This window comes from Suricata suricatta, chromosome 5 (genome assembly GCF_006229205.1).
Source record: "Suricata suricatta isolate VVHF042 chromosome 5, meerkat_22Aug2017_6uvM2_HiC, whole genome shotgun sequence".
Lineage (NCBI taxonomy): Eukaryota > Metazoa > Chordata > Mammalia > Carnivora > Herpestidae > Suricata > Suricata suricatta.
The window spans coordinates 81,024,770-81,039,983 of NC_043704.1; the positions used below are offsets into that span (position 1 = coordinate 81,024,770).

General features: G+C 38.4%; 1 protein-coding gene across 2 annotated transcripts in view; it reads left to right on the forward strand.

Annotated features, from left to right (window-relative positions):
• Positions 1-15,214, forward strand: part of IGF2BP2 (insulin like growth factor 2 mRNA binding protein 2) — a 158,423-nt gene that overhangs the window by 126,932 nt on the left and 16,277 nt on the right. Inside the window, exons 9-11 of one of the 2 annotated variants that reach the window (XM_029939698.1) lie at positions 5,030-5,152; positions 5,496-5,631; positions 7,964-8,092. In XM_029939698.1, the coding sequence (XP_029795558.1) occupies positions 5,030-5,152; positions 5,496-5,631; positions 7,964-8,092 (388 nt within the window). The remainder of the gene's footprint in view (positions 1-5,029; positions 5,153-5,495; positions 5,632-7,963; positions 8,093-15,214) is intronic. The other variant, XM_029939699.1, reaches the window with a different exon arrangement.

Here is a 15,214-nt window from a genome sequence, read left to right on the forward strand (position 1 = left end):
TACATTTACATTTATTCCATTTTGAGTTAATTTTTGTATATGGAGTAAGATAAAGGTGTAACTTCATTTTTTTTCATGTGGATATCCAGTTTTCCCAGCACCATTTGTTGAAGACTCTCCTTTTCCACATTGTGTTATCTTGGTACCCTTGTGCAAGGTCATTTGATCATATATGCATGGGTGTATTTCTGGGTTCTGGGTTCTGTTTGATTTATTTATCTATCTTACTTAATTTTGGAGAGAAAGCACATGAGCAAGGGAGAGGGGCAAAGGGGGAGAAAGAGCATCTCAAGCAGGCTCCACACTCATTGCAGAAGCCCAACATGGGGCTTGATCCCACAACCCTGGAATCATGACCCAAGCCAAAATCAAGAGTTGGATGCTCAACTGACTGAGCCACACAGGCACTCCTGTTTGTCTATCTTGATGCCACTACCATGCTCTTTTAATTACTGAAGACTTGTAATAGGTTTTGAAATCAGGAAGCATGAGTTCTCCAGCTTTATTCTTCTTTTTCTAAATTGTTTTAACTGTTTAGAGTCTCTTGCAATTCCAAATGAATTCTAATATTTCTGCAAAAAATGCCATTGGGATTTTAGTAGGGATTGCATTGAAACTGTAGATCACTTTGGGTATTATGGACATTTAAACAGTAGTAAAGCTTCAAATTCATGATAGGATGTTTTTACATTTATTTTTGTTGTCTTTAATTTCATCAGTGTTATATAGTTTTCAGTATATAAATATATTACCTCCCTAGTTAGATTTATTCCTGAGTATTTTATTCTTTATGACTATTGTAAATGAAGTTATTTTCTTAATTTTCTTTTCAGGTTGTTCATTGTTAGTGTATAGAAACACAGTTGATTTTTATGTGTTGATTTTATATCCTGCTACTTTGATGAATGAATTTATTCTAACAGTTTTTGTTTTGTTTTGTTTTGTTTTTTGGAATCTTCAGAGTTTTCTTCATATACAATCATGTTATCTGCAAACAGATAATGTTTCCTTTTCAGTTTGGATACCTTTTATTTCTTTTTCTTACCTAATTGCTCTAGCTAGCACTTCCAATACTAAGTGGAATAGAAGTGGTGAAAGTGGGTATCCTTTGATTCCTGATCTTAGAGGAAAAGCTTGCAGCCTTTCAGCATTGAATATGATATTCACTGTGGGCATTTCACAAATAGCCTTTATTTGTTAAGGTAGTTTCCTTCTATTCCTAGATTGTTAATTGTTTTTATCATGAAAGGGTGTTAATTTTTTGTCAAGTGCTTTTTCTGCATCAATTGAGATGATCATGTGGTTTTTGACCATCATTGTGTTAATGTGGTGTATTAACTGATTTTTATACATTGAACCACCCTTGCATTCCAGAAATATATCCTACCTTGGTCATAATATTATCATCCTTTTATAGTGTAATGGATTCTGTTTACTTGTATCTTGTTAAGGACTTTTGGATTCTGTTTACTTATATCTTGTTAAGGACTTTTGTATCAACATTCATCTGGGATATTGGCCTGTAGTTTTCTTTTCTTGAAATGTTTTTGTCTAGCTTTGGTATTAGAGTAAAGCTGGCCTCATAAAATGAGTTTGGAAATGTTCCCTCTTCTTCAGTTTTTTTGGAAGAGTTGGAGAAGGATTGGTATTAATTTTTCTTATTTTATTTTATTTAACGTTTCTTTATTTTTGAGAGACAGAGAGACAGAGCGTGAGCAGGGGAGGGGCAGAGGGAGAGGGAGACATAGAAGAATCAGAAGCAGGCTCCAGGCTCTGAGCTGTCAGCAGAGAGTCCAACATGGGGCTCGAACGCAAGAACCGCAAGATCATGACCTGCGTGAAAGTCAGCCGCTTAACCGATTGAGCCACCCAGGCTCCCCAATTCTTCTTTTAAAAAATTATGTTTATTTTTTGAGAGAGAGACAGCACAAGTAGGGGAGGGGGAGAGAGAGGGGGAGACACAGAATCAGAAGCAAGCCCCAGGCTCTTAAGTTGTCAGCACAGAACCCAACATGGAGCTCAAACCCCCAAAACCACAAGATCATAACCCAAGCTGAGGTCAGAAACCTGACTGAGCCACCCAGGTGCCCCTGTTGAGAGGTTTTTAATTACTGATTCAGCTTCCTTACTCATTATTGATCTGTTCAGAATTCCTATTCAAGGTTCAGTTTTAGTAGGTTGTGTGTTTCTGGGAATTTATCCTTTTTTCTACGTTATCTATTTTGTTGATGTACAACTATAAATAGTATTCTCTTGTAATGATTTTTATATCTATGACATGAATTACACTGTTCCCTCTTTCATTTCTGATTTTAGATATTTGAGTGTTCTTTCCTTAGTTAATCTAGATGTTTGTCAATTTTGTTGATCTTTTCTGAACAGTTTTTAGTTTCTTTCCCCTTTTTTCTTTCTTTTGTTTATCTTTGCTCTAACCTTTATCATTTTTATCCTCATATTAGCTTTAGGTTTAGTTTATACTTTTTCTAATTCCTTGAAGTTGTTGATTTGAGATCTTTAATTCTGTTTTTTTTTAAATCCATTCATTCAATCCATGTCTTTAGATTGGGAAGTTTAACTCTTTTACATTTACATTTAATACTTTTACATTTAATTCTTTTACATTTTAAATTACTAACCAGAAAGACTTACTATTGCCCTTTTGTTGTTTTCTGTAAGTCTCGATAGCTTTATTGTCCCTCATTTTGTCTGTTAGGCAAATTTATTTTGTGTGTTTTTTTTTTCTTTGCTCTTTGCTTTTCAGGTTTTTTTAGTGATATACTTTGAGTCCCTTCTCATTTCCGTTTATCCTATAGACATTTTCTATGTGGTTGCCATTGCAATTACATAAAACATCTTAAAGTTACAGCATTCTGTTTTAAACTGATAGCAGCTAAACTTTAATAATAATCAAACCTCTGCTCTTTTATAGCTCTACCCCCCCTGCTTTGTTATTGATGTCACATATTACTCTTTCTGTATTTTATACCCAATAACAGATTTATCTTTTTCAAAATGTTTGTCATTTAAATTCTGTGCATCAAAAATATTATAGTACAGGTTATTATATTTGTATCTTTACTTTTACTAGAAAACCTTATATTTTCATATGGCTTTGTGTTGCTGTCCACTGTCCTTTCGTTTCCATTAAAGGACTCCTTTTAGCATTTCTTGTAGAACAAGTCTAATAATGATGAGTTCCCTTAGTCTTAATTTCTCCTTCATTTTTAAATGACAGTTTTGCCAGATACAGTATTCTTGGTTGATGCGTTTTTCTTTAAGCATTTTGAATGTATCATCCCACTCTTTTCTGGCTTGCAAAGTTTTTGCTGAGAAATCTGCTGATAATCTTACGGAAACTCCCTTGTATGTACTAATCACTTTTCTCTTGCTGCTTTCAAGATTCTGTCTTTGTCTTTGGACAGTTGGATTATAATGTATCTCAATGTGGTTCTCTTGGGTTTTGTCCCAGTTAGAGTTCTTTGAGCTTCTTGAATATATGTGTCCATTTCTTTCCTGAGATTTAGAAATTTTTCTGCCATCTTCAGATGAGCTCTCTGCCCTCTTTCCTCCGTCTGGGATTCACATGAGTATATTATTCCATTGATCATGGCCCATAAGTCCCTTAGCCTTTCTTTGTGCTTTTTGGAGGCTTTTTTCATTCTTTTTTTTCCCCCTTTTTCTCCTTTAACTTGCTGATTTCAAATGACCAGTCTTCAAGTTTGATCAGTCTTTTTTCTGCCTGTCAAATCTGCTCTTAAACCTCTTAAAGACACTTACTGGGATGAGCACTGGGTTTTATATGGAAACCAACTTGACAAACTATAAAAAAAAAACAAACTACATAATCTAAAAAAACCTCTTTAGTGAGTTTTTTTTTAATTTTGTTATTATATTTTTAGTTCCATTATTTGTTTTTTATAGTTCTTATCTTTATTGATATTCTCATTTTATTCATACATAGTTTTCCTGATTTTGTTTAGTTGTTTGTGTTCTCTTTTAGCTCATTGAGTGTCTTTCTGACAGTTACTGTAAATTCTTTGTCAGGGAGCTCATAGATCTGCATTTCTTTAGGGTTGTTTTCTGTAGTTATATTTTGATCCTTTGATTAGGGCGTGTTTCCCTGTTTCTTTGTATGTCCTTTAATTTTTTGCTGGGATTTGAGCATTTGAAAAAACAACCATCTCTCAGTCTTTCTGTACTGGCTTCATTCAGGGGAAGACCTCCTTCACATATCAGCCCTGCTGATGGTCTTAAGGCTTCTCAGAACTTTTCTGATCTCTTTCTCCCCTGGCTTCTGATGGTAGAACTGCGGCTCTAACATACTGCTCACCTCTGTTTTCAGTGCCTTCCACAACTCTGGTACCAGTCTCCTAAGTGCTCCAAGTCAGGCAAGACAGAAACTGATTCCTTGGGGGAGGCTCCCAGATATGCCAGAATGTTGGATATATGGTCTACTCTTTTGTTTCCATCCCATGGGAGAATTCCTGATATGGGATATTTCCTCTCATTTGCTCCTAGCTATGCTGCATAGAGGAAGGAGCACATATAGGCACACAAAACACTGCAAATTTTTCTACTCCTTTTGCTGGAATCCTTTCTAGGCTTTACAATGGCCAGGGTGCTATAACTGATCTTTGGAATTTCACAGAGGTATTCTAGTTTTTTGTTGTTAACTTGGTATCTGCATGGTTAGGAGAACCTGTGGCTTCCTACTGCACCATCTGGCTGGTGTTCTCCCTTGTGTTTATTAAGAGCAAGGAAAACCTTCCTAAAGTCCTGCAACAGACTTCTCCTTGTACCTCCTTGGCCAGATTTGCCTCATAGCACCCACTTCCAGCCAGTCTCAACAAGGGAATATAATTAGTGTGATTTGACTTATGTTAATCAGAATTCATGTACTCTGGGGTTGCCACTTAACACCTGAACAGAATGGCTTCTGTTTGTAAAGGGAACAAAAGTGGTTTAGTAGCTATTAGGAGATAACCCATGTGTCCACCTTAAACGTTAAATTGTTGCTTGTCTCTTTTAGAGCTGAAGAGATTCCTCTGAAGATCTTGGCCCACAATGGCTTAGTTGGAAGACTTATTGGAAAAGAAGGCAGAAATTTGAAGAAAATTGAACATGAGACAGGGACCAAGATAACAATCTCATCGTAAGCCACCCATTCAGATTAATTGTGCCCGAAGTGGGGAATTTGAGCACCTTGATGTGCCCAACTCCTTCATGTGCTTTTCCTTAAAATGGGAGTATAATTACAAATGATGTAATTATGTCCAGAACCATCAGAACAAATACTTAAATAGTTACAGTCAGACATTTTCTGCTATGGATATGAGCTAAGTCATCTCTGAAATGTGCAAGTATTTGATGCCACAGTGTGTGGGGAGGGAATCCAGCTTTCTCCCCATGTCCTCGGCCAAGACTTCTTGTGATCCTTCTGGGATTTTATCTTTCCTTTTGAAAAAAGGAAATCTCTCTTTTCTCCCGGTGGCCAGCTTGCAGGAATTGAGCATATACAACCCCGAAAGAACCATCACTGTGAAGGGCACAGTCGAGGCCTGTGCCAGTGCAGAGGTAGAGATTATGAAGAAGCTCCGTGAGGCCTTTGAGAACGATGTGCTGGCGGTTAATGTAAGTGCCTGCTGCTTTCTTCTCTCCTGGTTTTCTCTCCTGGTTTCAGGCAGGACACAAGCCTCTCTCAGAATAGTTGTCATTCAGCTGGTGAGGAAGTGCCTTAGAGTAGATCTGCAGAGTTATTCCTGCCATCCTGGGGCAAGAGCATTAAAACAAGCAGGAAGCCAATTAGTAAATTATGATAAATGCACTGGACGAAAGAGGGCAAAGCTATTAAAATCATAACTTTGAAGATTATAAAGTGATGAATTTCTTATGATATAATATTAAGAAAAGAGCATCTAGAAGTGTATTTAACTAGGATTACAGTTATGTAAAATAATATGGAGCAAAATGGAAGGCTACATACAAAAATAAAAACAGTTTGTACGTTAGGAAAGTGGGATTTTTTTTCCTACTTTACAAACTTTTGTCATGTTGTCCCGTTACTTTTTAAATACAAAAGTACGCACTTCAAAAGTAAACTCTGATTTTTATGCCTGGCTCACTGATGTGCACTTCTGGATCCCCTGGTAAATGTCAGCCACCTTGGCTCTCACTGATGGTTCCAGCAGACGTCTGGATTTGGGCCTGTCCTTCCTGTTATTGCTAACTGATTTTCACTTTACAATGGGGAGACATCAGTCTGACATTTAGAAATCCTAAAAATACTTGTCTGTCAGCAAAGCCCAAGCTCAACTCAGAGGAGTCATTTGTTTCGTATTTTTTATTATAATGATTTTCTAATATAAAGAAAAGAGGAATGGATACTGCAATAAGCCCTCATATGCCGATGGTCCCTCTTCAGCAGTTATCAACTCACAGCCTGCTTTGTTCCATCTGAGCCTCCATGTGCTTTCCCAGCCTCCTTGAATGACTTTGAAGCAAATCCCAGACCTGGTGATATTTCATAAAGGAGTAAATATTGACAAAGAGTTTTGTAAGCTAAAGCCAGTGCCATCAGTGCACCTCTTTCTAAGGACCCTCCTGCTCAGGTCAGAACACTGTCCCCACCTCGCCCCAGCCCCCACTTAGCAGCCCACATCACATATGGGGCATGATGAGGACAAGATCACATTGTCACCTTTTCCCCATTTGTGTGTATTCATCTGTAGAAATATCCTCAGACGACACTACTCTCTTCTTTAGGGCTCTTGATCTCATACAATGTCATCCAGAAAGCTACAAAAGGGTCTGGGTGCCCCAAGTATCTCTACTTAGTGTATTGTTTAGATTCATTCATATCTGTACCAAAGTGATACGTTGACAGGTGATTAATAAAATTACTGGGTCTTCTATATCAAATGGGGTAAACGTTAAGGAACCCAGCTCTGCTATTTCAAACATCCTGAAAGATAAGGCACGTTAATGGGTGACCTAAGTCACAGATAAGAAAACAGAAAGTGTTAGAGAACTGCTTAGTGTTCAGGGAGACAAAGATAGGGGCAATGTGGACACAGGCCAGATGACTGCATCCCTGTGCAGTTAATACTCACCCCCAGCCTAGGTGAGCATCCCGGTGTTGAAATGTGAAATAAGCAAGCAAGTGAGATGATCATAACACTCGCAACTAAGTGGTGAAAAATTTGAAGTTGTGAACCATCCTGAACCTGGATAATGGAGTCTACATGTGTTACAGTATCCTAGTGAAAGATCTGATCTTTCTCTGGATAAAGTCAGAAAAACATATTAATCTAATATTTTTTAAACCTATTCATTCCACAAATATTTATTGAGTACTTACTATGTACCAGGCACTGAGCACACAACACTAAGGAACATAGTCTCTGTCCATGTGGAAGTTATAACCTAAAAGGGAAGGGGCAACTACACAGGCAATTCAAATACCATGTGATGATATTTCAAATATTATTTGAAGGAAACACAGGAATGTTGGTGTGGGTACACAGAAAGGGCACTGGAGTGAAGGGACACCTAAGCTCAGGTGAAACCCACATGATGAGTAGGCCTTAGCCAAGTGAGGAGGAAGAGAAGCAGTTTCCCTACATGATAGATAATGTGTCCAGAGGCCCAGGGGGGAGAGAGGAGTGGGACCGGGCAGAGTGGGGATAAGCTGTTAGCAGGAGAGAAGATGTGGTGGCCTGGGTCCCCTAGAGGAGCCTTGTTGGCTGTGGTAAGATGTGTAGATGTTCTCAGAGAATCTTTGAAGGAATGCGATGGTCAGCTTGAGGTTTGGAGAGCCCATCCTGGCAGCAAGGGGGTCCATGAGGCCAGGGCAGAACTGATAAGGAGGCACTGATGCCAACCGGACAAAAGATGGAGGTTGACCCAGGCAAGCTGGGCCTCTCTGGTCCTCTCCCCTCATCTTTTTCTCCATTTCTGTTCCCAGCAACAAGCCAATCTGATCCCAGGGTTGAACCTCAGCGCACTTGGCATCTTTTCAACAGGACTGTCCGTGCTGCCTCCACCAACAGGGCCCCGAGGAGCTCCCCCCGCCCCCCCTTACCACCCTTTCGCTGTAAGTAGCTCAGCACCTAGAGGTTTCCTCATGCTCTGGGCACCCCAGGCAGCAACGTTACTCTGCTATGTTGAATCAGAGCTAAAGCTTTAATTTGGAGGCCGTGCTCATACATGATTGTAGGATAAATCCAGTATTTCTTAGGACTTCTTCCTAATGGACAGATAAATATTATTAAACTATCCTCTAAATATGTGCTCTGAACCATAGTATATGTCATACCTAGGAAGGAGACTGCAGTGCTAGCAAATTCATTAACTAGAAGCCTATTATAAAAAAAGGAAATTTGATTTTCTTAATTCAAATAAGAATCTTCATGAGTATTGTCCATTTATTAAAATAATAGGGTACCTGGATGAGCCTTGAATATATATACATAGATAAATATGTGTATATATATATTTCTCGCCTGTGTCTACAACTCAAATGCATCATATTTTATAAATAGTTTTTAAAAGAAAATAAAACATAGTGTTTCTAAACACAGCACAATGCCTGGCATTTAGTAGGTTCTCAATAAGTATTTACTGAGTCCTAATTAATAACAAAATAAGAAATGTGAATGTTGACAAGTTTTCTAATTGTTGCTTCCATTTACAAGAATTATAGATCAATACATGATCAAGTTTGGGTTCAGGATACTTGACAACTTTTTTTTTCACTCCAAATTCTGTATACATATTGCTTATTTTTTAAACAAACTTTCTTTCCTCCAATGTTCATACTTTTTAGTGGGAAGAATTAGGTTGATGGACACCACCTTGGCCACTCTTTTCTTTTGAGAGGTGGTCTCTGGTTGTAGGCGTTGCAGTGTGAACATCCCTAGTAGCTCTTTTGGTTATCTGTAGAGAGACTGAAACCACTGTGCTCTTCTACCAACAAAATACAGATGTGACCTGGCACCCACATTTTTAGTCACAAGAATGTATACATTCTGCCGTCTGTACAGATCTTCTGAGCCATTTCTAAATCTTCATACCATCTCATTGGAGTTACATCCATTTTCTCTTAAACTAAGGGATGAGGCCCAGTATTGAGCCATGTGTGTGGAGATGAGGACCGAGGTAAGAGGGAGCTTGGATGTGACGAGAGATTGTGGCAGCTGTGACCATCATGTGACTGCTCCAAGGATTTAGAACAGCTATGACAGGTGCCTATCCCCAAGTCTTTGCTGTGAGATTTAACAGTGACCAAGCTTGGGACATTTTGGTGGCATTGAGACATATCTCCTTTTCTTAGGAGAAAGGCTGTTACTGCCTACAGAAAATAACCTCAGAACCTAAGTTGAGATAAACAGTGGGGGGAAAGCTATGTTATAACAGGCCACTTCTAAAATCAGTAATATGAGGGGCCCCTGGGTGGCTCAGTTAGTTAAGCACCAACTTCAGCTCAGGTAATGATCTCATGGTTCATGAGTTCGAGCCCCGCATTGGGATCTGTGCTGACAGCTCAGAGCCTAGAGCCTGCTTCGGATTCTATGTCTCCCTCTCTCTCTGCCCCTCTCCCACTCACACTCTGTCTCTCTCTGTCTCTGAAAAATAAACAAACATTAAAAGAATTATTTTAAAAAATGGTTACCTGAGATACGGGGTCAGCAAACCCTTGTTCTGAGATTTGGCTCAAGGGCCAGACGCCTCCACCACTTATTTTGGGAAATAAAAAAATTTTTTTTAATGTTTTATTTATTTTTGAGAGAGAGAGCATGCACACATGAGCAGGGAAGGGGCAGAGAGAAAGGGGGATAGAGGACCCAAAGCGGACTCTGCATTGACAGCAGTGAGCCCAATGTGGGGCTCAAACTCATGAACCGTGAGACTGTGACCTGAGCCGAAGTTGGACGCTTGACCAACTGAGCCACCCAGGTGCCCCTATAAATAAAATTTTAATGGAATATAGCCATGACACTTTGTTTACATATTGTCTTTTTGTTTTTTGTTTTTGCAATGATGGCAAAGTTGAGTAGATGCAGTTAGAAACCCTGTGACCTACAAAGCCTAAAATATATATTTGCCCCTTTACAGAAAGAGTTCACAGACCCTTGATATAAAACCAGGGGAGAAGCACTCATGTGGTAGCAGGAAATTTTCTAACCTTGAAAATAAGATTTGCCAGTTGGAAAGCTCCCTTTCATCTGAGATATTCACTAAAACAGTACAATAACCCTTTTACTAAAATACATAGTTCCTGTTCTTCATCAAATAGATTTTACTTTCTTTATAAAGCTAAAAGCCATGTAGTTCTGATCTTGATCCCATTGATCAAGATCAGATTCTAACCAGGGCACAGAGTTGCCCCAACTCTCTGTGACAGTATGGCTCCTTGGGTCAAGGAGTTTACATCCCCCTGGGGTGGCTGCTAAAATGGAGGGCCAGGGGCAGGTCCCCAAAGCCACACGTGCAGAGTGTACTGCAGGCTGATGGGCCCAGGCATCCTGAGGACAGGGTTGGGTGGGAGTGGTAGGCATGTTTTAAATACTTTTATTATTTTCCTGTCATGTAGGCTTTCAGATTTCCAGAAGGTTCATCTCTAACCTCTGCAATTTGAGAGCATATGAGTATGTGTGTGTGTGTGTGTGTGTGTGAGAAAACTTACTATTTTCTGGTTATAAAAGTAATACATACTTAGTATTTAAGAAGCAAATAATACAAGGGCGCCTAGTTGGCTCAGTCGGTTAAGTGTCCGACTTCGGCTCAGGTCATGATCTTGCAGTTTGAGGTCAAGCCCCGCGTTTGGGTTCTGTGCTGACAGCTCAGACAGAGCCTGGAGCATGCTTTGGATTCTGTGTCTCCCTCTCTCTCTGCCCCTCTTCTGCTCATGCTCTGTCTCTCTCTGTCTCTCAAAAATAAATAAATGTTTAAAAAATTAAAATTAAATTAAAAAAGAAAAATAACACAGAAATTTAATACATGCAAGTTAGTTCTCAATATAGAAATGTTTGCATGTATATGAGTGTGTGTATGATTTTTATATAGTAAATATATGCTACATATATCTAATATATATTCAAAATGTTCACTCTGCTGTGGAAATCCTTGTATGTTGGCTCTTTTTACAGTTATTTCCTCAGGACAAATTCCTTGAAATATAATTACTGAGCCAAAGAATATATAAATTTTATACATGATATATAATTATAAAATATATAAATGTTGATACATAATACATAAATTTTGATACCTGGAGGATGTTCTACATTTCCTTCCCACTGGTGTGTGACAGGGATTTTTTTCTCCCATTCTCTCATAACCCATGTGATTATTCCTTGCAGTCTAATACTTCATACATTTCTTTTGTTATTATGGGTTGTCAACAGTTTTTATTGGCCATTTTTTCCCCTCTCATGAATTGTCTTTCTGTTTCCTTTGCCCATCAATCTTTTGAAAGGCAGTGTAGGTTCTGGAGCCAGACCACTTGCATTTGAATCTCTGCACTGTCACTTGGCTGTTTTTAACCTTGGGCAAGTGACTTAACCTCTTTGCATCTCAGTGTCCCTGTCTGTAAGATGGGGTAGTAATTGTACACATATCATGCGGTTGTTGTAAGAGTTTTTAAGTAAGGTAAAACCTGCACATAATAATTTCTGTGTAATTTGCTGCTATTGTCATCATCTTTATTTTCCATCATTTTGTTCCTGATTTGTAACAGCTGATTACATATTAAGGCCATTATTCATTTGTCATATTGTAAATTATTTTCTACCAGCTTGTTATTTCTCTTAGCTTTATTTGTGGTGTCTTATGCCGTAATAATTTAGAATAGATATATTTTGAACAAACTGTTGTGTGAAGTCAATTGTAAACATTTTCCCTGGCCTTGCCTTCTCTTACCCAGATTTTACCCAACAAGCACTCCCCAAGAGTATAGCACCTTTATGCTTACACTTTTAAAAAATGTTTTCTAAGCATATATACAATCATATTATTCAAAACCATAAATAGAATGTCATACACAGAATTAAAAGGGTTTTGGTTTTTTTACTTATAGGCATTTTTTCATAGCTAGACCGAATTCTCTTTAATGTCTACGTATTCCATTGTATGGATTTACTATAATTTTTGTAACCAGCACACTATTTATAGACATTTGGATTGTTTCCAGGTTTTCTCTACTACACATAGGGTCAAAATGTGTATTCTTTTTTATAAGTCTTTGCACAATGTATGAGTATATCTGAAAGTAAATTCTGTAAGACTAGAATTACTGGATCAAAGGGTATATGCAATTTAAATTCTCCCAGATTTCTCTTCACCAGAATTCATGTAGAAATTTAAGAAAAGTAATTTTTAGTTGTTGGATTTTGAGGATTATTCTTTGTATCTATAATCCATAGGGAATTTATCTTGACTTAAACTTTGACAAAACGATCTTTTTTCCCCCAAATGGATAGCCAGTTTTCCACAAGTAACTCATTGAGTAATGTACCATTTTATCACTCAGTTTGAAATTCCAGCTTGTCAGACACTAAATTCCTACTTAGTCATCTTCCTGGACTCCTCCATTCATCTCTTTGTCTGGACTGTAATTACTATAGTTGTATACTCTCTCTTCGACAGCTGTAGCAGCAGGATTTTTTTTTTTTTTCTAAAAGAGTGAATTGGAGAGATGACCAACTTTTAATATGTTTGGGAAAATTAAAGAATATGTAGGTTTTCTGTTCCTTAAAGATTTGATAAAACCTATCCATAAAGCATCTGGGCCTACCACCTTAGGTTTGGAGAAAAATCGTTTGTAAACTTTTCAGTTTCTTTTAAACTGTTTACTTGGTTTTGTTGGTTTTTATTTGTCATAAGAGTATTTGTTTCATCTGGCTTTCATAGGTGTTGGCATAACATTGTATAAAGTGGACTATTGCCTTTTAAGTCTCCAAACTTGTGTACTACTCTTCTATAATTCCTAGCAAATTATTTGTGTATTTGTGTATATTTCTCTCTTTTTTTCCTTAACCAAACTTGCCAGGGCTCTGTTTTGTTTTGCTTTGTTTTTTATTTCCAAGTAGTTAATGGGTTCTTTTCTGTTATCTTGCAATTCTTTGCTATACTTGGTATTCAGACAGTGTTATTGGAAAATTTCTGATTTTTGTGACCTTACTCATGCACGATCAGTTTTTGAATTCATGGGCATTTGGAAAAATGTACCTTCTCTAATGGGCTCAAAGTTGTGTTTGTAGCTATTAAAGCAAGCTCTGATTGGTGGCTCATCTCCTCTGTTGGATTATTTTTATCCTTATGACTTACTACATTATGGGAGCAGTTGGCTGCTCTCCCACTGCTTATGGTTTTGTGAAAGTCTTTATTGCAGTAAGTTCTGTTTCGTGTGTTTTGGGCACAGCACTCTAGAAATAATCTGGAATTTTATTCCAAACTGTTAAGCTTTCTTTCCTAATGAGTAACACAATTTCATAACCTGCGGTTTAGAATTAACTAAACTGTAACTGGTTACTTTGTCCAGTGCAGACAGTTTCTTGTGCTGTATATCGTCTCATTTTTTGAGTTATTTGAGGCTTTTTTGTTTGTTTGTTAGGAATGCTTCCTTACACAACTTTTTTCAGGAATAGTACTTATGTAGTATAAATTCTAAACTATTCTAGGTCTGAAATGCCCTACTTTTCTTTTTCCCATGCATGAATGAAAGTCCAACTGGGAGCCAAGAATTTCTTGAGATAGTTTCTTTACAACTCTGAAAACATTACTATTAGTATTTGTTTTCAGATGTGTATCCTGCCAGCTTGGTTTATTTTGTAGATTGCTCTTTTTCCTTCTAAGGAGTGTTTTTGTTTGTATGTTTTTTGCCTTTTTTAGTATTTTGCCTTAATCCTTGAGTTCAGAAATGTGAATCTCTACCCTTTGATCTGAAGATTCTGGTTTTTTGGTTCAGGAAAATCTTTTGCTTCTGTACTTTATGTTAATATTACTTCTCCCTCCCTCCACTTTATTCTATCCTGAAATTCCTACTTTACGGATTGTAGATCTTCTTATTCCATTCTCACGTCCAGTTCCTTCTTTGTGTTTTGTATGGGTTAATCTTCTAATGCACTGATGGGCTTTCAAGGAGTGTCTTTTCTGCTATTTATACAGCTTCTGTGGAGTTTTTCCTTTCCAAGATCAATCTAAGTCTCTGATTGGTTTTTTTCACATAGTAGTGTACTTCCAGATGCATGAACTGTCATCTTAAAGCTCACTAAGAAATCACATCAGACTTTTTTTTTAATGTTTATTTATTTTTAAGAGACAGCATGAGCAGGAGATGGGCAGAGAGAGAAGGAGACATAGAATCTGAAGCAGGTTCCAGGCTCCGAGCTGTCAGCACAGAGCCCAACATGGGGCTCGAACTCATGAACCATGAGATCATGACCTGAGCCGAAGTCGGCTGCTTAACCGACCAAGCCACCCAGGCACCCCCAAATCAGACTTTTTAAAAAAGCTCTTTCCTGAATTAGTTCACTTGGGTCATTTGTTTGCCTTGCTCCGCTTTGCTTCCTTCTTTCATGCTACTGGTCTTCATGTACGTCTAATAATTTTAATTGTCCATTTGTATATTTAAATAAACTCAACAGAAGGCATATTGGAATCCTTAGGGGAGTTTTTTCATAACATGTGCCATGGGCCCCATCTGAACCAGTGAATTCAGAATGTTCCCGGTCGGGGCAGCATTGGGTATAGTGGTTGAGATCTTGGGCTGCAGAGTCAGGTGCAGATCTATGCTCAAGCCTAGGCTCAGCCTCTTGCTACATAACAATTTCTAGTTTTCGTCAGCTTCTGAGGTTGTCCCTTGAAAACATACAGAGGTGGATAAGCAGCCATTGTGGGGAGGCGCTTTGACAGGCTAGGGTAGAATGGTGTACCTTCTGAATCTTGGAGAGCTCTGCTCATGACAGTGATCCCTCTGGCCGGAGTCCTCTCCATTCCCTCAGGCCCATGCCCACATTCCTGGCTCCTAGGCAGAGCATCCACCATCTTTGCAATGTGGCATCAGTCTGTCTTCGTGCTGAAGCTGTTTCAGTATTTGAAACTAGTATGCCTGACCCTTGCCCCGTCCACTGCCCATTTCCCAGCCCCCACTCTTCCCACCCCGTGATTTCTTCCCGCTTCATCGTACCTCATGATGACGGTCATACATAGCAGC